Genomic DNA, 26,278 nt, shown 5'->3' with positions numbered 1-26,278 from the left:
AAATTCTAATTCAGCACCTCAGGTTAAGGACAATAGTTCCACTCCTGACCTTAATCCCTAGCAATGGCTTGGCAGAGAGCTCATAAAGAATGAAAAGGCAGTGATTAAAATATCAATAAACTACACCTTGAAAGACTGCCATGGAGTGGGTGAGCATTGACTATCCTCATTTTGTGAAAGGGAGAACCCAGGCAGAAGGATAGTGACTTGGGAATCAAGCTAGTTGAGTCTCCAGGGAAGTGCTGGAAAGAAAAGCCAAGAGCAATGTGCTCCTACCAACCACAGCACAGATCCCTCAAACACAGTCCTGGAGCTCCTACCTGTGGCCTGGGAAGCCTCTAATTAGAGCTCACAGCAAGATGTGAAACAAGCTGTCCTTGACAGAACTAGCTTGTTAGAGAGTACGAGGCAGCCACAGTCTCCATTTCAGCAGAGCCTTGACCATGAATAGCCATTCAATCCCCAGCATGAGGGGTAACTGAAAAATTGCCTTGCTGAATGAACAAAACACTGGGAGTTCTGGCATCGGCGTGTGTATTATAAACGCAAACAGGGGACTTCCCAAAGGTATTTAATGCCATTTTGCCATGATGAGCAGATCAGCACTATAGTTCTAGTTCTGCAGTTCACTGCTAAATATGCGGAGCATTGAGTTTTCCTTTCATTTCTGAAATGTTGCATGGATGCCAAGCTAATCAAGAGCTGTAATAGCAAATCGAGAGGCTATAGGATAAATCTCATTATCACAGAAAATGTTTGGTTACTGCAATCCATTCTTTGCATATTAAGCATTCTTGCAATGTTAATTACCAATAGCTAAAAACCATTACAAACACTGAGACAACAGTGTTAACCACAGGAATAAAAGATTAAGCGGTGTAAAGAAGAGATGCCTTTACATCAACTGTTTTTACACAAATATGGGGTGTATAACTGCATACACTTTTTTTGCATGGCATGCAAAGTCTTTAGGGGCAGCGGCTAGATCATGTGCTTTCCAATGCATTTACCAAGGTCATCCATGAAAAAGTGTGTGTAAATGACATATAATAAAGGGCAGGGAATTCTCTAGTGAGATTATCAGGTATTCTGGTTTCCTGCACATATGCAAAGTTTTTAGTGACCTTAGCAGCAGTTACATAAGCAATACAGAGAGCAAAATAAACTTGTGCTAAATGCTGTAGCACATATGGTCTCTTGACAGGATGTTCCAAGCCATGCAGTGATTTTACAGTCCATATGCACTGTACAGCAGTTCTTTGGTCTCAAAGCAGGAGTCAAAAATAGCATATCAGCATGAACTCCATATTCTTTGTCTTTTATGGGCAGTCTGCATGTTAATATTGAAATGCAAAACAACTGTGGCTAGCTGTGTTTAACAGCAAAAAGAAAAAAACCACCTACATGGACTTGAACTTAATAGCTGGCAACATCACATACAACACAATACATAATATGCAAAAAACCCAGCATTTGGAGTAAGTATTTTCCCAGGGTATGCCATGAAGCACTTTCAGGTAAGTATCATAGGTAATTTTATTTCATTTGGGCAGGGAGTACCTGAACTGGAGGAAGCATGGAGGGAGCACCACTCTGAATGGGGGGAGTATCTTTCTAAACGACAGTATGTTGCCCAGGCTATCTAAGGACACACAGTGTAAGGACTACACCAGACCTCTTCTTTCCAGCCTTAAAGATTAATCTAACCAGAATATCATCCCAGGATGGGATCGCCACAGGATGCCAAAGGATGTAGAAGCACTAGCTGTACTGAAGCCAAGTTTCTTGGTTTTAAATATGTCCATCACCCCTATAAACTCCAAGTGCTATTATCTTTCATATTTTGGTCATCAAGAGATTAAAGGGCACAGCCGAGTCCAGCAGCCAACACCTGAGGAGCTGGTCCGAGGAACTCGTTTCCAGCGTGCTACACAGGAGGGTCACAGCCCCCCGCACGGCACGCTGTGCGGACTGCACAGACAAGTATCCGCCAGGTTGTGGTCTAGCTGCAAACAAGTAAAAGCGCCTTTCCAAAGCCATCACCCCAGCGCAAGGGTGCCGTGAACGTCTCCAAAAGCCCAGCGCTGCCGGGAGGGCGCCCAGAGCTCTTGTGTCCGCGGCGCTGACCTCACCCGCGGCACCGGGGGGACCTCGGGGCGGGCGCGTCGGAGCGGCCGCTCTCCGCGCCCCTTCCGCAGCGGGGGGAGCGAGGCGGCGGGGCCGACCGGGGCTCCGCGCAACCCGGCAGGGCAGCGGATACATAAACACACACACACACACGCACACACACACACACACACACACACACACATACACACACACACACACGCACACACACACACACACACACACACACACACACACCCCGCCGTTCGGCAGCCGGCTCGTCCAGGGCGCAGCGCTGCGGGGGACCATGCGGGGTGTCCTCGGCGCGGCGCTGGCGCTGCTACTGGCGGCGGCGCTAGGGCCGGCGCGGCCGCACCCGCAGTGCCTGGACTTCAAGCCGCCGTTCCGGCCGCCTCGGGGCCTCGCCTTCTGCCGCCGCTACGCCGAGTTCGGCTGCTGCGACCTGCGACGCGACCGCGCCCTGCTCCAGCGCTTCTACCGCCTGAGCGCCCGCCTCGACGGGCCCACGTACGCCGCCTGCGCCGGGCACCTGCAGGACCTGCTCTGCCAGGTGAGGCGGGGCTGCTGCTGCGGGGGGCTTTGAACAGCGCAGGGAGTGTCAGCCGTGCCGTTAGTTCCCAGGCCCAGGCAGGGGTATATGGACCGCCCCACAGGCACATCAGCCGTGGCATGAGTGCCTGGGCACAGGCACGGGTCCGTTGGCACACATATGGGTACATCAGGGATCAGTGCAGCAGCCTAAGCATGTGCTTCCAGGCACCGTCAGGAGTGACTGTCCATCATTAGGTGTCCCAGTGGACTTCTTGTCCTTTGGCAGGAATGGGGATCTTGCTCTGCTTTAGTTTATGAGTAGCAGTGCTCTGAGATGGGTATATAGGCAGTTGCAGTTTTCAGACATCCCTCACTCTCCCATGGTTGGATCATGGGACCTGGTGAAGACACCCAGGAGGGGACCCGCCTGCACAAAACATGTTCCTTGTTACACCCAACTCATGGGATCAAGTGGTTTGGGTTTTGTACTGGGTTACAGCGTGTTGAGCTGGTTTTAAGCATGTGCCAGTTCCTGACAGTCCTGATGATGGGTGCGGAGTAATGCCTGAGGATGTGGCCTAGAAACCTCTGTAGTGGCCATCCTGCATAGGGAAATTACCACTCAGAGCTGATGTTCTGTGGCCAGATGTAATAACAGGATGATCACAGACTGCACAGAGCAAAGTGTCTGACCTGATCATCAGTGGTGGCCTCGTGTGTATGAAAATGCCCCTGAGACAGAGCAATGTCAGCTCTGTGCTGTGCACGTGTAAATCTTAAATTCATTCAGACACTGGAGTCTTGTCTACTATGCTCAGATGGGATCGGAGTGGCTTTTCGGAAATCCTGCTCTTAGCATTTTAGAAGGTCCCTCTTGTGTTGCTGAAGTGTGAAGAGAAAAACAACCCCTTTCCATATCTACTTCCAGAGATTTGACTTCTATTTCACCTCACATTGGTTTGGAACCAATAACCTTTGAATATGTTCCCAAAACAAGAGGTGTCCAAAAATCCATTTGCAGATAGGAAACCAGTTACCAGTGCACGCTAAGCACTCCTCCTGCTCTGAAAGCAATGAGTAAGTCTTATGTACATCACAAACCCGACCACTGAAAATTTGTTTAGAATCAGTGAAATATTTCAGTGTGGGAAAGTGATTCACTGGGATGTTCTGAAGAGCTCAGTGCATGACCAGCCCAGACAAAGCTGCAAACCCCCACCTCTGGCCAAGCAAGCACGAAATATAAGTTCAGGTATTGCAAGCACTCCAGAACACTCTGCTTCCATTCATTAGAATCATAGAATCATAGAATAGTTAGGGTTGGAAAGGACCTTAAGATCATCTAGTTCCAGCCCCCCTGCCATGGGCAGGGGCACCTCACACTAAACCATCTCACCCAAGGCTCTGTCCAACCTGGCCTTGAACACTGACAGGGATGGAGCATTCACAACCTCCCTTGGGCAACCCTTTCCAGTGCCTCACCACCCTTAAAGAACTTCTTCCTTATATCCAATCTAAACTTCCCCTGTTTAAGTTTTAACCCATTACCCCTTGTCCTATCACTACAGTCCCTAATGAAGAGTCCCTCGCCAGCATCCCTATAGGCCCCCTTCAGATACTGGAAGGCTGCTATGAGGTCTCCACGCACCCCTCTCTTCTCCAGGCTGAACAATCCCCAACTTTCTCAGCCTGTCTTCATATGGGAGGTGCTCCAGTCCCCTGATCATCCTTGTGGCCCTCCTCTGGACTTGTTCCAACAGTTCCATGTCCTTTTTATGTTGAGGACACCAGAACTGCACACAATACTCCAAGTGAGGTCTCACGAGAGCAGAATAAAGGGGCAGGATCACCTCCTTCGACCTGCTGGTCACGCTGCTTTTGATGCAGCCCAGGATACAGTTGCATGTTCAGGATACGGTTGCATGTTCAGGACGCAGCCCAGGATACAGCTCATGTTCATTTTCTCATTGACCAGCACCCCCAAGTCCTTCTCCTCAGGGCTGCTCTGAATCTCTTCTCTGCCCAACCTGTAGCTGTGTCTGGGATTGCTCCGACCCAGGTGTAGGACCTTGCACTTGGCATGGTTAAACTTCATGAGGTTGGCATCAGCCCACCACACAAGCGTGTCAAGGTCCCTCTGGATGGCATTCCTTCCCTCCAGTGTATCAACCAAACCACACAGCTTGGTGTCATCAGCAAACTTGCTGAGGACGCACTCAATCCCACTGTCCATGTCACTGACAAAGATGTTGAACAAGACCGGTCCCAAAACCAGTCCCTGAGAGACACCACTCGTTACTGGTCTCCAGCTGGACATTGAGCCATTGACCACAACTCTTTGCGTGTGGCCATCCAGCCAGTTCTTTATCCACCGAGTGGTTCATCCATCAAATTGATGTTTCTCCAATTCAGAGACAAGGATGTCGTGTGGGACAGTGTCGAATGCTTTGCAGAAGTCCAGGTAGATGACATCAACTGCTTTACCGCTGTCCATCAGTTCCGTAGCCCCATCATAGAAGGTCACCAAATTGGTCAGTCAGGATTTCCCCTTAGTGAAGCCATGCTGGCTGTCACCAGCAACCTTGTTGTTTTTCATGTGCCTTAACATGCCTTCCAGGAGAATCTGCTCCAAGATTTTGCCAGGCACAGAGGAGAGACTGACTGCTCTGTAATTCCCCGGGTCATCCATTTTACCTGAAAACGGGGGTTATATTTCACTTTTCCCAGTCATCGGGAACTTCACCTGACTGCCATGATTTTTCAAATATGATGGCCAGTGGCTTAGCAACTTCATTCATTATATATACAATTTATACCCTAGACCTGAATCAGTAAGTGTGTTTCTGTGACTTATTCAGCACACTTCTGTCTCTCATACATCACATAATTTGTGATTTATCTCAAATGTGATCAAATTATTTTGACAAGTGGCTTGGCTTGTACTTGTGGTAAGAATTCTGACCTTCTCTGAAATTGTGATTTACTACATGGTGCTGTTTCTGTTCCCTGTGGAAGGGCAAGTGGAAGACCAGTGATAGGACAAGGGGCAGTGGGTGTAAACTGGAGCATAGGAGGTTCCATGTGAACATCAGGAAAAACTTCTTTACTGTGAGAGTGACAGAGCACTGGAACAGGTTGCCCAGGGGGCTTGTGGAGTCTCCTATGTTGGAGATGTTCAAGGCCCGCCTGGACAAGTTCCTGTGTGATGTACTCGAGGTTACCCTGCTCTTGCAGGGGGGTTGGACTAGATGATCTTCTGAGGTCCCTTCCAACCCTTGGGATTCTGTGATCCTTCACTCAGTGCTGCCTATGATCCCCCAACCCCCAAATCTTCCCCACCCAGAATCAAGCTGGGAGGATGCCTTTGGCCATGGGTGAGAGGAAGGCTGCAATGGGACATACCCCCTGCCTGCCCCATGGCTTTGACACCCAGGGCAGCAGGCCTCACAGTCTGGATGTGGATTATTGCGCAGTGGGATACAGGACACCAAACTGTGGGAGAGCAGATGCCTTGTTCTGCGTCTCAGGGAAAAGCTTGCCTAAAGGTTTTTGTTTCCAGGTGGAAGTGGACAGGGAATGCCAGGGGTTATGTAAAAGTCAGGCTCTAAGGAGTCCCATTGCCTTCTTTGGGCTGATAGCAGCAGTAGATAACCATTGTTTGATGAGGGTGTTTGTCCAGATTCAGACTGCAGTTCCTCAGAGCAATAGCTGCTTCTGAATTCCTGGAGCAATTAGGATGGATTTGGCTAACTTGTCTCCATGTCACTTATTTTCTAATGAGTTATTTTCATAGTGTGAACTTGTTCCATCCCTACTGAAGTTACTGAACATCTGCCCATCAGTTCCTTGATTATCATAGATTAAAATGAATGAATAGACAATGCCATTTAGAAATGAGAATGCAGATCTATTAGTGATGCTGGACTGTGTCTGAATGTAGAGTTGAATGGTGTTTTGAGTTAGTGAACTGACAAGATGATGTGAAGGGTGAAGGACCACAGCATTTGCTTCAGAAACTGAGAAATTCAGGATCAGTCACCAGGCTCCACCTCTTGCAGAGTACAAGTTGAAAGATACTCCACATATGACTGGAAAATACCCCAGGCACAAGCTTGGGTTCTGTGTGATGGATCTCTGAACATCACTGCCAGCATAATGCTCCTGTAAACAGATGTATACTACCAGGGATGTGGTAAGGGGTGAGGAAGTTACCCACAATTGCTGTTCAAACACACCTGAGGCTGGGCCCACAGCAGTAAAGGGACAGGGAAACCATACCACTGTGCTGTTTTTAATGCCAGTGCTGAAGCCAGGACATTGCTTTATAATGCATAAGATCACTGTGTGCTTTGTTAGAGGCTTTCAGAGAACCAAGAGCACCCCAGTAATCAACCAGGGGGCTTCCTCCCTCTGAATGTGAAACCTCCCTAGGCAGCAACAGACTGAGCTCCCATCCAGCCTTGCCTTTCTAAAAGCCCATTCTGTCTTGTTTCAGTTTGTCTTCTAAGGCCAATTTTTCAGTCATAACAAATGCATGGGCAAATGCTTCGGCTCTTTCTGTCCCTGGCACACCTCGTGTAACTGAGCTGAGTGCCGTTACCCAATCGGCCTGTGTAATTTCAGTGCTTTGTGTCACGCTCAATCTCCTTTTTAGTACATTAATTGCTGCTCATTTGAACGCATAATAACCTTCATTTTGCAATGAATGACTTGACATTCCAGGAGGAAAGCTTATTGTGCACTAATGATCTGTTGTATGGCCTCTCAGTTTATTATGGTATGTAATGGAAAATAAAAATTAAATATTGTGTGTACTTATCAGCTAATTTAAATATTTCAATATCTCAGATGTTGTATCTTTTCAGCTATTGAATAGTATAATAATCTGCATTAAGAAATAGCTCCCTATAGGTTTAGAAACAGCTCCCTATTTTTTATTATTCTTTTTTTTAACTGAGCTGGTTTTGCTTAGGTGAAATGCCAGCTAGGAATTAAAAAATGCAGAATTTATTCAAGAGGGATAACATCTTCTGACCTTTCTTGCCTTAGTTATTTACTTAACCCTATTAAAATGACTGAGCCTTCACAGAGTCATATTATATTGGTTGAAGAGCACTTTTGAGATGATTGTTGAGAAGATGCATTGCAACTGGAAAATATTGTGTGCTTATTACAAGGAAAAGTCCTTCCAAAGCAGAACTGAGTTCTTTTGGCCAATTTGTAACTTGCAGACAGTTTTACTGGATTTCAGCTTTTTACGTAAGGAAAATATGCCTGTAGGAGTTCTCATGATGGAGAATACAATGAATTGTGTCAACTTGATTCAGTCCTTGGGTAGATTTCCAAGGCTGCACCATTCATAAATGAGGGCTGAGCTGCAGTTGCTGCCGGTGGACCTCTCTTGGACTACAGCCGTTTGGTGTTCACTGTCTGAAATCCTGTAGCCTGAGCACTCCCTGCAGAACTTGGTGGCCAGTGTCATGATTACAAGATACATTTCACTGCATTTCACTCCTTACAGTCAGGTATATAGCTGTCTGTAGGCAAAGATCCATTAGCAAAGGCAGGTGGACCCCAGCAAGGATGGAGTCTAGCTGCCTTTATATCACAGTGTATGCAGTGATAGCATCCCAGGCTAGGTGCACTGTGCAGTACAAAGGATGGGCATCCTTCTCCTCTCCTCCTTCTCATCCTGCTCCTTCCAACCTGCAAATCGTACCTGTGTTTGAGGTGCATGTCTGGATTATCAGATGATGAGGTATGAAAGTTGCAGATTTTGGCCTTGCAGACCTTTCCTTTTCCCTCCTCATCCTGGAGATGCAGGACCTGAATCTTCTTAGCTAACTATTAGGTTTTACTTCTGTGCTGTGATCAATCTGCTCATTATTCCACAGAAGAAGTCAGAGCATCCAAGAGAAAAGTGTGTTTTTCCCCAGTGCAGTCCACTGGGGTGATGTAGCAAGATATGTGGCAATGATGGTTTTCTTGAGTTAGTGCTATGTTTGGAATAAATGAATAACAGCATGAGGAAGCCAGCTTTCACCAGGAATATTGAAGATCATTTCCATGAATGCTGAGATAAACCCCCTTTCTATGATCTCTTCCTGTGTTAATTTCTCTTCAGAATAAACCACAATGTATGTTGTAATTAAGGTGAATTTTCTCCAGTTAGTGTTGCTGCTCAGCTGTTTCAGATCTGGTCCAAGAAATTGCCTGAGGCTTTTTCTCTGTCCCTCTAGGAATGCTCTCCATATGCAGCTCACTTGTACGACGCCGAGGATCCCTCCACCCCTGTGCGAACAATACCAGGACTTTGCCAAGACTATTGCCTGCAAGTGTGGCAAAAATGCCGCTCCATTTTTCACTATCTCTCTGCAGACCAAGAGTTAATTGCATTGGAGAATAACGCAGCAAAATTCTGCCGCTACCTGTCCTTGGAGGACACAGACTACTGCTTCCCACACCTGCTGGCGAACCAGAACCTTAACCAAAACCTGGGGTTGGTGACTGCTGATGCAGAGGGCTGTCTCCAGCTTTGCCTCATGGAGGTTGCCAATGGGCTGCGCAATCCTGTTGCGATGGTGCACGCCAACGATGGCACCCACAGGTTCTTCATTGCGGAGCAGGTTGGCCTGGTGTGGACCTACCTCCCCAATCGATCCAGGCTTGAAAAGCCATTTCTGAATATCAGCGAAGCCGTACTTACCTCACCTTGGGAAGGAGACGAGAGAGGTTTTCTAGGTATTGTCTTCCATCCTAAATTCAAATTTAATGGTAAAGTGTATGTCTACTATTCAGTTCAAGTTCATTATGAAGAGAGAATCCGAATCAGTGAGTTCAGAATTTCTCCTGCTGACATGAATGCTTTGGACCATGGTTCTGAAAGGTATTGTACACACGTTTCTTTGGCAAATGTATGTGGATCTCAGAAGGCAGCTTGTGCCTTTTCAAAGGCTATTATTGAATGAGGCTTATTTAGCTGAATATTGTTCTTGCATTCTAGTGTGTTAGCATATTAGTTCAAGTCTGTTTATAGCATATTGAGACAGAGAATATGCATGTCCTTCATGGATGAGCTGCAAGTGCTCAGGGATAAAACATTTACATCTCTCAGTTCTTCTGTGTCATCAGACTTAGCTGAACATTGTTTAAACATTGATTACGGTTAGTATTTTGAGATTCGATTTTTAGTTGGTGCTTTTTTGGTATTGTGATGATTACCCTTTAAAATGGACTTCTGCAGTGCATGAGTGAAATTCATTCCAAAGGTTATTAAATTCAGTATGAACAAACGCAGTGATACTGGACTGAAGATGGATTTGGGCCCATATTTCTTTATCTGGATGACAGCTCAACCCTGTGATATTACTAATTTAATATAAAATTAACTAAAATGAAAGCCGCTATGTTGTTACTGAGTGCATTTTGATTGGAAATTTCATTTGTTTGAGTCTGATCCTGCAATTGATCCACATTAATATGCACAAATAATAAGAGATTTGTTTGTGTAGTAAGTCTATAGATTTATAACCGCATAATAGAACCACTGTTTTAAGAGACCCTTTAATATTATGTCAACATTTTTGCTTTGCTAGAGGGGTTGTATTAGGAGCTTTCCAAATACTCAGCAGTGGATGATTCTAGCTCAGAAATGCATGTAGCTTAATGTTTAAAAGAGGATGCTGATTTATAAAGAAATTACAGTGTAAGCAGTACTGTAGATAACAGGTAAGGGGAACTGAAACGTGGTCCTCAGGAAGGCAAGTCCAGAGTTTAAACCTGCAGAGTCAGGGCCCATGAACTCTCTTATTAAAACATCCTCAGTCTCTCCATTTGTAACATTTTCTGTACTTGTTTAGCCAATGGTTAGTACGGCAAAAACTTAAGAAAACAAAATTATGGTCCGATTGTGCTTGTGTAGGCACAGGTCCCACTGACTTCACCCTGAGATGCTGCCCAAGAGGGAGCTCAGGCCGACATGTGGTGTGCATTGCCATAGCAGGAAGGCATGTGTCTGTGTGTCCACAGATTTCTGCTTGATGTGTTTTGTTTTCTTCTGTCTTATTTGGAAGGATGAGAAGGATTCATCTTTGTATCCATATAGGATCCTCCCTGCTCCTGCAGCTGGAGTCTGTGAGCTTGTGCACAGTTGCCTTAACTCAGAGGTGGTGACATTTCGCAGCAGGAGACAGTAATTACATAGTTGGGTTCCTTCCCACAATTTGCAATCTGATCATGATTGTAGCTATCAGTACTTTCAGAAGGGAGAAAACCTGACTAAAAATGAGGTGGATAAGTGATTATTCTAATTAGGTTTGCAGCTATTAAGAGGCACTGCCAGCATGAAATCCGGACTTCTTTAGAAGCTGGAGTAAAATAAACTTTAATTATTATACCTAGGAACCTCCACTGCATATATTTGTGGCTTTATAAAGTTATACTTTATGTATTTCACTCTTTTCTTACTATGAAAGGAGTGCCAGGTGCATGAAATAAACATAAGAGTCAGTTTGGATTCAAAATTAAGGTAAAGGTTGTTGGTACTGCTTTGAATAACCTTTGTCAAAATGTTAATTTGTTGGTGGGGCTCCTTTTAACCACTCTTTAAATTCATGAAGTCCTGTGTAATTCTCATTTAAGGATTCTTCTTTAAGAATTTAACTGTTTCTCAGTGTTTGAAAAGTTTTAGGTTTGTCTTGACAGCGCCTGTCAGGATGGTGCCAAATGCTGGCCAGATGCACAGACAGACAGGAGTCCTTTCTCTTGCAGTTCACAACCGGATTTAATCTGAGATGACTTTTCTTAAAAAAAAAAAAAAAAAAAGAGTTTAGTAAGGGGAAGGAAGAATCAGAGGAAAAGTATGATTAATTAAAAAAACCTTCTGTCATGTGACTTCCTAGATTTTCCTTATTGCTCATCTTGGTATTTCTGTAATCTGGAAAGTATGCACGAATTATTTAAGATTAGAAGACCATCTATGCCTAAGCAAAATGCAGTAATGTGGGTATGGAGGAGTTTCTGTCGAAACAAATCTGTTTCTGATGTGTCAACATTAGAGTTGCTCTGCCTTTTGTTTAGGGATTGTGCAATAGGTAATGCCTCCTCCCTGTTTTCATTTAGGATAATCCTGGAAATAGAAGAACCCGCTTCTAACCATAATGGAGGAGAGCTGCTTTTTGGAGATGATGGGTATCTCTATATATTTACTGGAGATGGAGGCATGGCTGGAGATCCTTTTGGGACCTTTGGAAACGCCCAGAACAAGTGAGAGTGGACCCATCCCTATGGCAGCTCCACACAGCGCAGTGGGTCGTGGGAAGTCAGTGCTGCTTGAAGGCTTACAGTTGTTGAGATGTTTGTTTTTCCAGAGATGTTGAAAGACTTGTCTTTTCCAAAAGAAGAACAACGAAACCCTAGACATCCCAAAAAAAACCACCTCTGATGTTTAACCAGGGTCTAGTTTTATTTCTTTATTTTTTCCTTTCCTTTCTTCTCCCAATATAGATCAACTCTGCTGGGCAAAGTGCTGCGGATTGATGTAAACAACAATGACCGCGGGCCTCTGTACCGAATCCCTCCTGACAACCCTTTTCTTAATGACCCCAAGGCTCGCCCTGAAATCTATGCATATGGAGTGAGAAACATGTGGCGCTGCTCTTTTGATCGGGGCGAGCCTCACACCAAGGAGGGGAAAGGACGGCTCTTCTGCGGGGATGTGGGGCAGAATAAATACGAGGAAATTGACATCGTGGAGAAAGGGAAAAATTACGGCTGGAGGGCGAGGGAAGGGTTCAGCTGTTACGATAAAAAGCTTTGCACCAACTCTTCAATGGGTAAATAGATGTGCTCTCCAAATTAACTGCGCCTCCCACTGTGCAGTTTTGTGCACTGTCATTTTTAATTCCTGCCCTCAGAGCCTGGCTGCCTGATGGAGGTTTACATCTTTTTTTGAGATGTAAACCTCTGTTGTCTCAGGCTAGAAGGAAACTGACTTGGGAATACATATTGAAAGTCCAAATGTTACCGTTTTTGAGTTAGGAGGAAAAGGAAACACGCTAGCTGCTGTTTTTCTAGGTGGCCTGTGTTAGTCAAATTCCTGGGTGATTCTGTGATTTAGGGGAGCAATTTAATGTTTTCCACATAAAGTAAGCTTCCCTGCAGAAGTGAGAAGAATTTGGAGCAATTGTATTTCTCTCCATAACTCAAAAGTAGTGTCCTTATTTTTTAAAAAAGAAAGAAACACATTGTGTAATCTGGTCAAACACTGTACGCACTGCCCGCTTTGCAGGCAGCAGAGTGCAGTGTATTTTTGTTTCTTTTAGCTATGCCAAAAAAAGGAAAACCTTATTGCTTTCTTTTAACTTTTGAAACCTGGATGCAGGGTATTTGCTGGGTGGCTAAATTCCAGTGCCCGTGTGAAGTCAGACTGTATTGTGTTGCAAGGTCTGATGTGACCACATCCTGTGCTGGAGCATCTCCCCTGAGATTCAGGGGGCAGTAGGCTGGCACTGATTTGCACTAGCCAAGATTCTGATATTTTTTCTCTTCTATGAGCCACATGGTGTTGTTTGACTTCCTTTTATTAACTTAGTTTGACTTCCTTCCTTTTATTAACTTAGCTACAAGTACAGTGGCAGTGATTGTTCTTTATAGAAATTTGGAGCACAGGAAGCAGATTTTTTGCACTGCCTTTGCTGAAGCAGTTCTCAGAGAGCCCGTTTAGTGCTCTCCTGTGTGACAGCGTCTGTGTGAGCATTCATGGCAGGCACTTTACTGACATCTCCAGGGATTCAGAACAATTTCTGATGCCTTTAGAGACGCTTTTGTTAGAACAGTGAAATGTCACAGCCCCTTTAAAAAGGTAAGTGCAGCTGAAGTGTAGAAAACACCTGCTTTAGATGAAATGCCACTGGTGCAGGTTCCTCTCTGGCAGAGCTGCTGGGTTTGCTGCTTGAAGCATATCTGTTACACCAGCAGGATGAGGAGGGGTGAGTACCACGAGGAGATACCAGGAGTTCCAAAAGAAAGAGGAAGAAGCATCTAGTGGAGACTCAAAATCAGGGCATCTCCCCCTGTTTTGCCTCTGCCTTGTGTTTTAACTTGTATTTTACAATTAATATACCAGTACTACACTTTGCCTGTACCATACCATAAATATTTGATGGTCTTTTCAGGTTAAGCTCCTCTGTGTCAGAGAAACAGAAGCTATTTGTGCTGACATCTGACATATCTTTTCATCAGTGCCTGCAGTCTGGAGTTACCTCTCTCTATTTTGCCCTTTCACCCCTAAAACAAAGCTGCATTGGGCACACATCTCTGCATGGGTGCAGTGACTCTAAGAATAATCTGCAAATTTGTAGCAAAACCAGCATCCTGTAGAAATGGGCCAGAAGCTGCACTAACAGAGCTGGGTTGGAGGGGGAGGAGAAGGGCTCAGGAGGACAGTGAGGTGTCTGGGTGATAGAGAGCACTTGGGCTTACCAGGGCTTCAGCTTGTATTGCAAATGAAACACTGACCAATCTCCTTTAGCTATGGTGAGCACAGCCAGCTAGGCAGGGCTATCAAGCGTGGTTCTGAAAAGGTGAAAATCAAACTAAGTATGACTCCATTGGCACTTCATTTGTACTGTGCTAGTCTCAGACCTGTCTAGAAAAGCGGCTGTTCTGCATCGTGTAAAGCAAAGTAAGTCACAGATCTTTTCTCTCCTACAGATGATGTGCTCCCAATTTATGCATACCCACACAAAATGGGGAAATCAGTTACGGGAGGCTATGTCTATCGGGGTTGTGAGTCTCCAAACCTGAATGGCCTGTACATATTTGGTGATTTTATGAGTGGGTAAGTAAATACTTCAGATACTTGCTGAGCTGTGCCCTCAGCCAAGCTCCTCCGGTGGTATTACACCTGTAAGTGCACATGCAGTCTAACAACTGAGGCCATGCTTCTACTTGCTGGTTGGAAGCACCATACAAAGCCTGACTGCTCATTCCAGAGGGTTCACATGGCATGTTTTACATAACCGTTATTCCATGGTGCTGTGCATTCCAGCAGCCCTCAATGTCGCTGATCCACATTGTGCCAGTACAAATAAAAAGGCAATGATATAATGTTCATTTAAAGTCCTGGAAGTGGTGTACAAAAGCATTCAAATACATCCTAACCCCCTCCAGATGCTCTGATGCAATGTTTTCAGACACTGAAGAAACAGAAAGAAAAAACTACATTGTCTGGCATTGAGTCTGCTGAAGACCTATGGTGAGGCAGGCATGAGACTGCCTTGTTTCCCCTGTGCCTTTGCCACTTCTGCATCTCCAGGTCTCTTGTCTGCAGTGCCTGCACTGCCTGCCCTGGGTGATGCATTGGTCCTGGGTGGTAGAGAGGTCACAGAGCTGCAGCGAGGCCAGGCACTCTGTGTATCTGGCAGCATCTGCCTCCTCCCCAGTAGTCTGATATCCCTTAAACCTTCCCCTATTGTGTTTTCATGTGCGTGTGTTGCCCTAGAGAGACAGGGTCTTGTGTGGGCATATACTTGTTTTAATATTAACTATCCTTTGTTTTTGAGGAGCTGCAGTTCGTGTTGCAGCTGATGTGGGTATGAAGCAATAAGGATCCTTCCAGCTGTCTTCATTAATGTTCATAGATCATATTCTTGGTTGTGTTGTGGAAGTGTTATTTTGCCTTGCAGACGCCTGATGTCTTTGAAGGAGGATCATGCTACTGGAGAGTGGCAGTACAGTGAAATCTGCATGGGGACGGGACAGACTTGCATGTTCCCTGGGCTTATCAATAACTATTACCAATACATCATCTCCTTTGCTGAAGATGAAGCAGGTAATCCTCTAACTTTGTCACTCTGAATGGTGTGCTTGTGGCTTCTCTTCAGAGGAAAACACCAGAGAAGGGGTCAGAGAGGGCTCTTGGGGGGAGTAGAGTATGATGGGGGGGCAGAGCAAGACCCCTTCAGTCTTTAAAAGTCGTATCCCAAATATCAAATCAAAGTTGCAACCCTAATTTTGAGGCCAGTGTGCCAGATAGTGCCTGCAGGGGGAACTGGAGAGGCACATCCCTCGGCGCTGGGGCTGTGTGCTGTTGCCTGCACACCTACCCTCTGGGGGGACCGGGAACGAAGGAGTAAATACAATAAAGCACAGCTTAGAAAAGAAACCTCAAGGTGCCATGCCTTCGGGAATGCAGGCCCTGAGAAGATGATACCCAAGAGAAAGAAAGTCTATGCCTCTTGGCTAGTCAAGGAGGCTGTTAGTGGTTTTAATAGATGCAGGGAATCAGAGGTAATGAACAGTAATTATGAACCCACTCACCCAGGCCTGGAATATTTGTACCTCTTGAGGAGAAGCAAAATGAAAACTATGCTATGTCTTGAGTGTAGGCATCTGCAAAAGTCTGCTTAAGTCCATGTTTTATTAGTGCCAGCTCGGATTTTGCCTTGCATAGGGCTGAAGGATGCAGTCTCAGTGGAGCTTTGCATAGCTATATTTTTTAAGACTGGAGACATTTTCATTCTAGAAGGGAGATGCTGTGATTTGAAAAGGAGAAAATAAAGAGTCGTGGGTGGAGGGAAAGCTGGTGGCCTCTCCTTTTGGTCATACAAGGGTTGGTTAATTGCCCAGCCCTGCAGTGGGGCAGGCAGAGTGTGCAGCCCCCCGGCTGCGGATGGCGGCAGGATGAGCCCTGCGGTGTTTAGCCTCCTTGCTAGCTAGCCTTGTATGTAACTTGGAAATGCAGGAGTTGATGTTCTGCCCTGCTGTGGGGAGGTCTTGGCTCGTGGTCGCAAGCACCTGTGTCCAGAATGCCCCAGTTTTTTAACATCTGTTTTTCCTGCAGATAACATTAGGTATGGATGATGCACAAACAAAACATCCATTGCATGCCACATAAATGCAAATTTTATCATGTAAATGCAAATCATCTGGGTTAAGCATTAGCTCAGAAGTTTGGCTTTGGAATTCTGTCTTTTGGGGAGGTAAATATATCTCCTTTAATGGTTAATGTTCACGGAAGTTAGAGATGTTTCACAGTGCTGTGGTGAGAAGGCTGTCTTATCCTAAAATCAGCATAACTTAACTTAAATCAGCTTTATGCCAATTCAGAGGGCTGCTAAGTGCGGTATCAAGCCATTAGTTGTGGCCCTTGCTCATGCCCTCATCCTGCAGGGCAGAGTCTGTGCAAAGGGGGGCTAAAACCCTGCTACCCTTCTTCTGTCCTGTGCTTTTGTGATTTGCACAAGCACAGCAATGCTGAGTGGAAATTGGGGCAGGAGTCTGTTCTCAGACGTAGGTATTTGCCTTGTGTTTGCTTTATTATAACGGAAAAAAGTTTGTTGGTAACAGCTTAGGGAAGTTGCTTTATCTGCAGTGAAGAGTATTCTCTTGCACCTTTATGGTGTGCTGGGAATCTTGGGTTTTACACAGCTTGTCTTTTACAAGTTTGTTTTAACAAGCTTTTCTTCACAGAAGTGTTTTCTTTTTGGGGTTGTTGCTCCGATGAATGTTAATGTGGCTGGTGCACTGGATGTGTGTATGTGGTTGGGGACACCTATATATTTGGCTCACTGCACAGCCATTATAAAGCCAGCAGCCCCATTCCCTGGCAGCTGAATGTGCTGGGGACATCCCAGGCACTGTGCTATGTGTGTGGGGCACACATGTGACAGCCTGTGTGCTTCATGGCCTGAGCATCCATATTTCTGCCTGGTAATTTCCAGGAAAGGGGGGTGGAATGTAAACCACCCATCACTGCACCGTAAGACACAGTGACAAGTGTTTCCCACCACTGTTTGCATCAAGGCTGCCTGTGGCCTGTCATTAATGGAGTTCACCAGAAAAAGGAAGAAATCACCCAGGGGTTGCTGGGATGCTGGGAGCATATGGAGGAGCTCAGCCCAGGGCAGAGCAGGAGAGCAAGGAAGAGGAGGGAGGCTCAGCAGCCAGCACCAGCTGCCACCAACTACCCACACCTTCTTTTGCCCACTCTGACCCCTCTGCTCCTTCCCCTCTTCCCATTGGAAGTATGGGTACCCATAGGACACCCGAAGAAATCTGCCTTACCAAGCAGTTCTCTGTTGCTGCTGCTTCTTCTTTTTTTTCCCCTTTGAAAAAAAAAAATCGGAAGTGTATTCTTTCTTTCCAGTTCTTTTCATTGCACCGCTCAAGAGCTTCAGCTGGCAAAAGGAAAGGAAATTGCTGGAGGGATTCCTTATCCTGGTGTCACCTGCACAATGGGAGCAGAAGGATAGAAATGCAGTTAAGAGAAAATAAGTTAAATAAAGGGTGGTGGATATTGTTTGGATGAAGGCCAAGCCCTACCCATGTGGCTTGACAGAGCTGTGATGAACCAAATGCCTTTCGTGTGAGATACACCTCACTGTGTGCTAGACAAGCAAAAGCAAAATCTTGTTCTCCTGTAATTCACCCCAAAGGAGCACTTCGTCCAAAAGAGCAGAAGACAGTGTGATCATTCTTAATTTCCTTTCATTTCATTTTGAGAAAGGGAATTCAAGGTTTGGCTGTTTTGCATTAGAGAAGTTAAAGGGCACAGAGCAGACTGAGATGACAGCAGAAGTGTGGGCAGCTGAAACTGCAGTGGAAACTTGTCCAAATAATATTTCATGACAATATGTAAAAGCTACCACTCACTAAGTGTATTTTATGCCACTGGACTGTGGATGAACTCTCACTACAAACCCAAACACAAATCTGACTAATTTCCTTTGGTAGACAGATCCCCACATTGGTCCCACGTTTCATGATGCCCTCTGACCTGTGATGCAGAGTTGATGCCTTTTTGCTGTACAGGACAGAAGCTCTATGGAGAGTTTTCATAGCTGTGTCTGTTTGCTTTTTATCTTTTTCCCCAGGGGAGCTTTACTTCATGTCCACCGGCGTACCAAGTGCCACGGCTCCCCGTGGAGTGGTGTACAAAGTGGTGGACACCTCTAGGTATGAGATGCTTTTGTTGCAAAGCCTGAGTGTGGTGAAGTGTGTGTCCAGATGTGGATGTGATGAATGATATTGACTGAATAACTATCTCTTCTCTTAAGCTGGGCCCTTCTGTGAAGCTTCATCAAGGAATGGCTGGAGCAACCCATTGTGGGTCTGCTTTGCTCCTGCAGTTGTGGGAGTCTACACTTGTTATAGGGCTTCTTGGTGTTATATGGGTTGGGAAATTTGTTCCTGAAAGCTAAGGGAGGATTTTATGGGTGTTTTGTCCTTCTCAGGCAAAGTTTCTCTAGATCCATGCCCCTAAGGAGGCTGTTTTTCCTCAAGGTGTTTTCTCTCAGTTCCTCTCTGTCCTTTGTAGCCAGCTGCATCTCCTGTAAGAGTCCCATGCACAGGAAGCTGACCTGCAGCATGACCTGCAGTGCTTTCTTGCACAAACCAGAACTTAATTCAAAAAGTACATTATTTTTTGTATTTCAAAGAGGAAAATGTCTTGGACAAGGAAAGAATACCACTGTTAAACCTTCTGGATCCTGTGTGTGTATCTGAAACTGGGCAAGGCAGGGAATAACTGTGTTTCATTGGAAGATTTACAACTGTTTTTTTCCATCTTACTGTTTTTAAGCATTACTATTGTTGGCTAAACACCAAACTACTTTCAGCCAGACACGGAGAGTAAGACTTTTGTAGCTTTTATGTTGTTTTTGTTTTCAATAGATTACATTTACAGCTTTAGCTATCTGAGCACTTTGAATAAAACCACTTGTCTGGTTTTATGTTGGAACCAGACTCCAAAGTTAAGCAACCCTCAGAGCTGCTGCGTGTTTTCCTCTGACTCTCTTCTGTCAGGAGCATTTTCCATTATCTAACACAGTGGCAGAGTTCCTGTAAATTGTGCATTAAGAGGCCGGTATTACGCAAGGTCTGCAAAATTAAAGCAGAAGTAAAAAACAAGTCCTAAGTTTAAAAAGAAGCTTCTTTCATGTGCAGAGTACAGAAAAAAATCATAAGAGTAGGGAACATCCATGTGTCAGTAGTAGAGAGAGAAGCTCTTGGCTTCCACAGAAATACAAAGGCAAACAATCCTAATTACAAAGGAGTTACACCTTCCAAATGCAAATATCATGCATTTTTGAACCAGTTTGAAGACCTCTGAATACTGAAGAAGTCTGCAGATTAACAAGACGGGAAAAGTGATGATGAACTGGATGTAAGTTCTCAGAAGTGAGATACACCTCCATGGCAAACCATGCTAAGAGGGAATTTCTGTAGGAGACAGAGCTCTTTTGTGAAACTAATGCATTTCTGGTACTACTTTAGTAGTAGCTAGCCTTTTGTCTGGCCTTTATGTATGAATAATAGCGTGTTATTTTGCTTCTCTGAAGACAGTCGGAAAACTTGCATACACGTGACCTTTATGTCAGATGTTCAGCGTATACTGTAACTTTTTTTTTCAGTTTGATTAATCTTTCTGTGATGCTTGAACCTGCCAATGTTTTATTTCCTTAATGGATTTGACAATGGCAAGTGAAAACACAGCCAGAGGACTCCACTCCCTTGTGAATATTTGGACTTTGATCAATGCAGAGATGTGATTGTTTAATTATGTTTTCTACTGTAAGAGATTACATGGATCATTTAAACAGACATAATTTTTTTCCCAATGAGCATTACATTCTTAGAAAAACAATGGGAAGTAAAGACTCTCAGTGCCAGGAGAAAGGAATTAATTGTGCACTCTACGTGCCCCTTTTCTTGCAGGAGAGCACCACCAGGAAAATGTCGAATTGAGCCATCGCCAGTGAAAGTAAAAAGCAAGCGCATCCAGTTTGTGCCAAAGGAGAGTGAGTGTCACTGTTGCTGTTTACTACTGGTGCATGTTAGCTGGCAGTAAATACAAATTCCAGGCTCATACTATCTCTGTGTGTGTGGGGACCACCCAGAACTTCACTCTTCAGAGTATCCTCAAAATTAATGCTTACCAGCTGCTTTTGGATAAGAAGAGTTGGTTCAAATAAGGCATAACATATTTCCCCCTCTCCTGGCTATGTGAAATCTTCTCTGTAGTTTCTGCCCCTTTTCCCTTTTCCACGTTACATCATGCCTGTTTCATTACCCACCAACTTGGTTTCCCTGTAATTGTTTCTAGAGTGAGATACTGTCTTGCTCAATGGCACTTTTCAATGATAAGTGATTTTTTGCTGTGCCTTCAGGTAGTGAGGAGCACTTCAGGAGCTGAAGGATATGATGGCTAAAGGGTTGGGAAATAGCTCATTGAGCAAGATGAGAGCTGAATCATTGTTAGATGTGAGAGAATATGGGATGAGAAAACACTCCCGAAAAACTTGAAGAGATCAGCCATTCAGGTGAACTTTTGGCTTATCCAAACCCTCCAGGGCTTTTTGCTTGCTTCATACTAAATTAAGTATTTTACTGCTAAAGCTGGAGCACTCAATGATGTTGCTGAATCTGCAGCAAGACAAGTACTATTTATGTTAAGTGCGAAAAATTAAATACACTATTAGGATCTCAAAATTAAGATTAGGCAGCATCATCTTTCTTTCCCCCTGTGCATTTTGTTTACACACGTAAGTACCTAGGAAGCACTCTAACAACTTTATCATGAAATTACTATTACTGCAGGAACTCAAATGGCAGAATACATGATTTAATTTTTAATAACATTCATCATCTTACACTGCATTTGAGTCATTGACAGTTCCTACAGCTTTGACTTCAGGTAGGAATTATGGCACTCAGCACCTTGCAAGATGAAGTCTTTAAGGCGGAACAAGATCTAAGGCTAATTATTGACTGTTGACGTGTCTGAACACTCACCACATCTTCAGAAACATTCTCCTTTGCAAGCTATGCATGCAGTTTCCAAACATTAGTTATCTGGTTTGTGTTCCACAGTTCTTGTCTCTGCTTAGGTGTTGTTCTCTATGCAAGTCCAAAGTTCAGATTTTTAAACTGTACATATAACTAAATCTTTTGGATTTATTTACAAGGTAGTTTTCATCATGAAGTAAAGCTTAGAAATGGTGGGAGAGATTCTGCTAAGCGTCTCAAGAACTAAATTCATTTTTAGCTGAAAACCAAGCATGAAAAATTTGATTCAGAAGCATGCAAGCAAGGATTTGTAACTGTAAATATTTTGCTGTTTTGGGTAGTGTTTAGTATGAATGCAATAGAATCACCAAAGCATGTGTCTTGCTTTAGCAAGATAAGTGCATTTGCTGGAAGTATATTTAATAAATACCTTAATGAAGAGTAATATACAATAACAACTTGATTCAGTGCAGTGAAAAGCATTCCCAGATGACTATTAGCTTTCATGCAGTCCTACATACCGTTATATGGATTCCAGGATTTTAAACTGCTTTGCCAGATCAGTCTCCAGCAACTGAGGTGTACACAGGTAGGGCTTTCGTATCTCTATTGCCTTCAGAACCTCAGTTCCAAACCTCAGTTTCCAAAGAAGGGAAATCTTTTCAGGCCACAAATACAATTTGGAAAAACTGGACCACTGCAAGGGTTTGTCTTCTGGGGACAATAGATATTAAGCATGAATAAGTCAGTCATATTTTTCTCTTGTCTCAGTACTACAAAGCACATGATGAATGAGAACAGGTAAATCTAGGATATAATTCAAAAAGTTGTGATGTCTTTGCAAATGTCTCTGACACTTCCCAGCTCAGTCGATTGTTATTCTGAACAATTCTGAATTGCTTCTTTCTGACAAGGAAAAACTTATTTTTATGCTAAAAATAGAGCCCATGTGAATAAGCAAGTCCAGTAATGCCTGGAAACTGTGACAGCAAAGAATTTTCAGCTCTTCAGAGTTCAAGACTCTTTTTTTTTTTATATAAGGAAGAAAAAAAAGCAACTCCAAATCCTGTTTTATGTGTTGTCCTGGCAACTCCGTTCCCTTTGCACATTCCAGTTGCCAGAGAGAATTGATTTTGAATGTTCCTGATTTCAGCTCCTCTGAATAAAGCATCTGACCCAGTGGGGAGGCCAGCGCTCTTGTCTAGTAATGATCCAATCATTAGTAATGAAGAGAAGGGCAGAAACAGTGCTTGTCTTCAACATGCTTTCAGCAGTGGAGAAGGGTATGGTGGGGAGCTCCGCTTCTGACTGTGAAACTCCAGTGCCCACCCTTTAATGTCCAGGCTGAGGTTTTGCCAATAAACTGCTTGGAGTTTCCTTCCTGAAAGAGGCTTGCTTGTTGGCATTAAGCCCTGCAGTCCTGTCTGCTAACTAAAAGCAGCCGACATCTTTTGCTGGCAAAATACTGGTTCACCAGGAGCACTGTTACTTCTCAGCATGATCAAGTAAGCAGATTCCAAGAAACAAGTAAGTAAAAAATCAGTGCTGGTTTTATGTAGTTGTCCTTACATGTTGTCCATGGAGGGACAGACTCATAGTTTCCTGTTTTTTTTCCTCAACAGAGCTGATTATGAAGACACCAACACCACGTCCCCAGCTGAAGGCTATGACGGAGGCCCCACGGGGTGGCAGGCCGGACCCCGGAACCCCCCGCATGCCGTCTGGGGACTGGGTGGCACAAGTCCCACCACCACCAGGGAACCGAAGCAGGACATCCACCACAGCAGCACCGAGTGGCAGGGCCTCCAAGCCCAGGAAGGGAGCAGAGAGGAGAGGACAGCGCAGGAAGAAGAAGCCCCCCAGCACAGCCCCACCACTGCAGAATGGCGCCGTGCGGTTGATGCAGCAGCAGAACCGCGGCCAGAGCTGGGGCCGGGTGGAGGTTTATATTGATGGAGAATGGGGCACAGTGTGTGACGATGGCTGGAGCTCACTCGGTGCTGCTGTGGTGTGCCGCCAGCTGGGCTTCCCCTACGTGGTGCGGGCCAGCAAGAAGGCAGAGTTTGGGGAAGGATCCTCCCTTCGCATTCTCCTGGATGATGTCCAGTGCTCCGGACAGGAGAAGACGCTACTAGAGTGTGCCCATGCCGACATCGGCACACACAACTGCTCCCATGAGGAGGATGCTGGTGTGGTATGCAGCCAGGAGGAGGTGGCAGACTGGTGACAGAGGAGCTGGGGAAGGCAGCTGAGGGACTTGGAGCATGTCTCTTTCTTGCCCAACACCCTAAACCAGCGTCAGTACTGAGGAGGGTGTGCCCTGCCTTGAGGATGATGAATGTGTTTGAAGTAATCTTGTAGTTTTCTTCATATTCTTCCCCATGCATCTGTCTTGGAGGGAAAGAAAAAGTAAAATGAAGCAGTGACATGAGTACGATGAGGGCAGGCACTGCGTTTCTACCCCAAACATCAGCCAATATTGATGAGAAAAGAGATGTATCCTGTTGCCCTTTCTGAAATACAGCCTTCCCCAGCTGTGCTTCCCAATGTTTTGCCAAAAACAGATTCCCAAATGACCCTGTATCACTCCTGCAGAAGTGTTTGTGTTATTTGGCTTGCTTTGCCACCTGCAGCTCTGAGTGGTAGTTTCTAACTATGCATAAATCTGTGCCTTCCTTTGTAGAATACAAAAGTTGATTTTATTATTTTTTTTAACTTTCCATGCACTAGTTTAAAGGAAATGATTCCTCTGACGTGCTTTTTATTGATATAGGCCTACTGGTCATCAAAGGTGACTGTGTCCAAGCGAAATCAGATGAATTAGAAAAAGTCATTGCATACTGCCTGGAAGATATTTCTGCAGTTTACACTAGCCTAAGTGAAACGAAAATCTGGCCTTTGTTACATGAACAGGATCGTTATCCAGTTTAACCCTGAAGATAGTTGTACATGTTTCCCAAACATTGTGAAGCCAACATGTTTTTGCACTCAGTTTCCACAGGTGCAAATAACTAGAAAAGAGGTAATGCACTGGAGCAATCATCTGGTAACATTTACCTATTTTTAAAGGATATAAAAAAATGCAACACAAAAGTAATTTTGTCTGAAATGTGTTTTTCACCTGTGTGATGATTGGAGACACGTGTTCTCCTCTTGTGGTCTCTCTGCATTTGATAGCATTTTGCCTAGGGTTTTTTTTTCCCTGTTGTAATCAGGATAGGTTTTATCTTGCTGCTTACATATGAACATGGGAAAAACAAAATAAATGTAAAATGACTAGTGCATCCAGAAAAGTTCACAAGCAAAACCCAGTATGTAAAGCTCTTACTGTGGATATTTACTTCAATTCCCTGATTAACTGTTCTCTTTAGCCTAAAACATTGATGTATAAAGTAGATAAGTTTGGTTTAAGTATTTTTTCTGAACTTTCTGATATACTTATTAAATATTTTCAATATTAAAGAACACCTTCACTATACAAAACCAGACAGTCAGAAAAATAGCACTGTCTCCCTGCTTCTTATGAAGTATAAAGTGGAGAACAAACATATAAAGTGCCTTTTGCAAAATCCTGCTCATTTCATTGGAAAACCTACAAATGCCATCAGGCACCAGACTGCCATTAGGCTTTTCCCATTGCAATGAATGTGCAAATGCTTTTGTTTAACCTGCAGAAATTCACTTCAGGCACATCAAAACGTTCAGGGAACAAGAGAGTCCTTTGTAAATTCTTCTGTTAAAAGAGCTGGCACCTGATGAGCTGATGGGACTCCAGGTCTGGAAGAAAATGAAAAGCAGATACAATCTTTCTTCTTCCAAATTCCTCTTCCACTTCTTCTGGCTCCTTAGCCAGATTTCATCTAGCTCTAGCTGTGAGATTTTAAGGAGAATCTTGGTCATAGTTATGCTTAAAAACTTCTGGTTAGAAAAAAGGCCTGCACAACAGAAGTTACTCTTGAGATGATTCAAGGATGCCTGCCATAGACAGGCAGTCTCTGGTGACAGCGAAAGGCATATGGAAACCAGCCCACAGGGCTCTTGCCATTGGCAAGAGCAGGCTGTACTGTGGCTTGGCTGATGGCAAACACAGAGCCGTACACCCCCGTGTTTGCTGACGGTGTTCCACAGAGGAATTATTTATCAGCATAGAAAGAAACAAAACTTGTAAATAAGTTGGGTTTTTTCTCTCTTACCCTTTCTCCCAGCCTACACTGAGTAGGGAAAGCATTCAAGTGGGAGCATGACCAGCTCCGTACGCATGGATGTGTGTGTGTGTTTGTGCCTGCCAGCTCAGTATGCTGCTATGATGCTGGGAAGATATTTCTGACCATCATAGTCCCTTCCAAGCTTGAAATGTATCTGTTCTAATCCTGGTATTTGTCAGTCTAGTTCCTTGGTATTTAAATAATGAGCCTGTACTATTTAAAGCACAGGAACACATGTGCATTTCAATACCTGGTATGTCATCTGCTGTTTAATAGGATTCTTATTGATAGCTTTTTTGGTTGTTTTAAAATGCACTTGCATACCAAGATGTCACACAAATTCAGCTTTAGATAAATTAATAAACCCTGCCGTTACATTTGAACATGCCAGTAGTCTGTGTGGATGCTGTTTCAGGATAAAGGTCTTAAAATAGCCCAAAATAATGCTGGTTACCACAGTGTAGCCGCCCTTTTGCATGTGTTACGTAGCAGTCCCAGATTTTGTCCCATAGCAATATGGTTTATTGCCTTCTCTCCTGATTCACCTCTGTGACTGAGACTGGAGCATCTGCATTTTTCCTTACAGTTTTCCTTTCCTTATGTTAGCACAGGTACATCACACACAG

The 26,278-nt window shown here is 44.4% G+C and overlaps 1 protein-coding gene across 1 annotated transcript; it reads left to right on the top strand.

The window, feature by feature from the left end:
- The first annotated feature begins 2,377 nt into the window (after positions 1-2,377).
- Positions 2,378-26,278, top strand: HHIPL1 (HHIP like 1). The gene is made up of 9 exons (XM_061376494.1): positions 2,378-2,677; positions 8,898-9,544; positions 11,779-11,922; positions 12,163-12,491; positions 14,371-14,497; positions 15,345-15,490; positions 18,534-18,615; positions 20,377-20,459; positions 23,070-26,278. Exons 1-9 carry the CDS (start codon positions 2,414-2,416, stop codon positions 23,672-23,674), a joined length of 2,427 nt encoding a protein of 808 aa, XP_061232478.1. The 5' UTR covers positions 2,378-2,413; the 3' UTR covers positions 23,675-26,278.

The sequence above is a fragment of the Neopsephotus bourkii genome, unplaced genomic scaffold, assembly GCF_033783945.1.
Source record: "Neopsephotus bourkii isolate Nb327-2 ecotype Australia unplaced genomic scaffold, CSIRO-AGI_Nbou_v1 NB_1707, whole genome shotgun sequence".
NCBI classification, from domain to species: Eukaryota; Metazoa; Chordata; class Aves; order Psittaciformes; family Psittacidae; genus Neopsephotus; species Neopsephotus bourkii.
Note: the sequence above shows the minus strand (reverse complement) of the source record. Positions and strands in the feature narration are given on the sequence as shown.

What these genes read in the sequence shown, in the direction of transcription:
- HHIPL1 (XM_061376494.1), top strand. Translation starts at nt 2,414, where the DNA reads ATGCGGGGTGTCCTCGGCGCGGCGCTGGCGCTGCTACTGGCGGCGGCG. An exon ending in TTGGACCATGGTTCTGAAAG is followed by an intron (nt 9,545 to 11,778) that starts GTATTGTACACA and finishes GTTTTCATTTAG; the next exon opens with GATAATCCTGGAAATAGAAG. An exon ending in CCAGTTTGTGCCAAAGGAGA is followed by an intron (nt 20,460 to 23,069) that starts GTGAGTGTCACT and finishes TTTCCTCAACAG; the next exon opens with AGCTGATTATGAAGACACCA.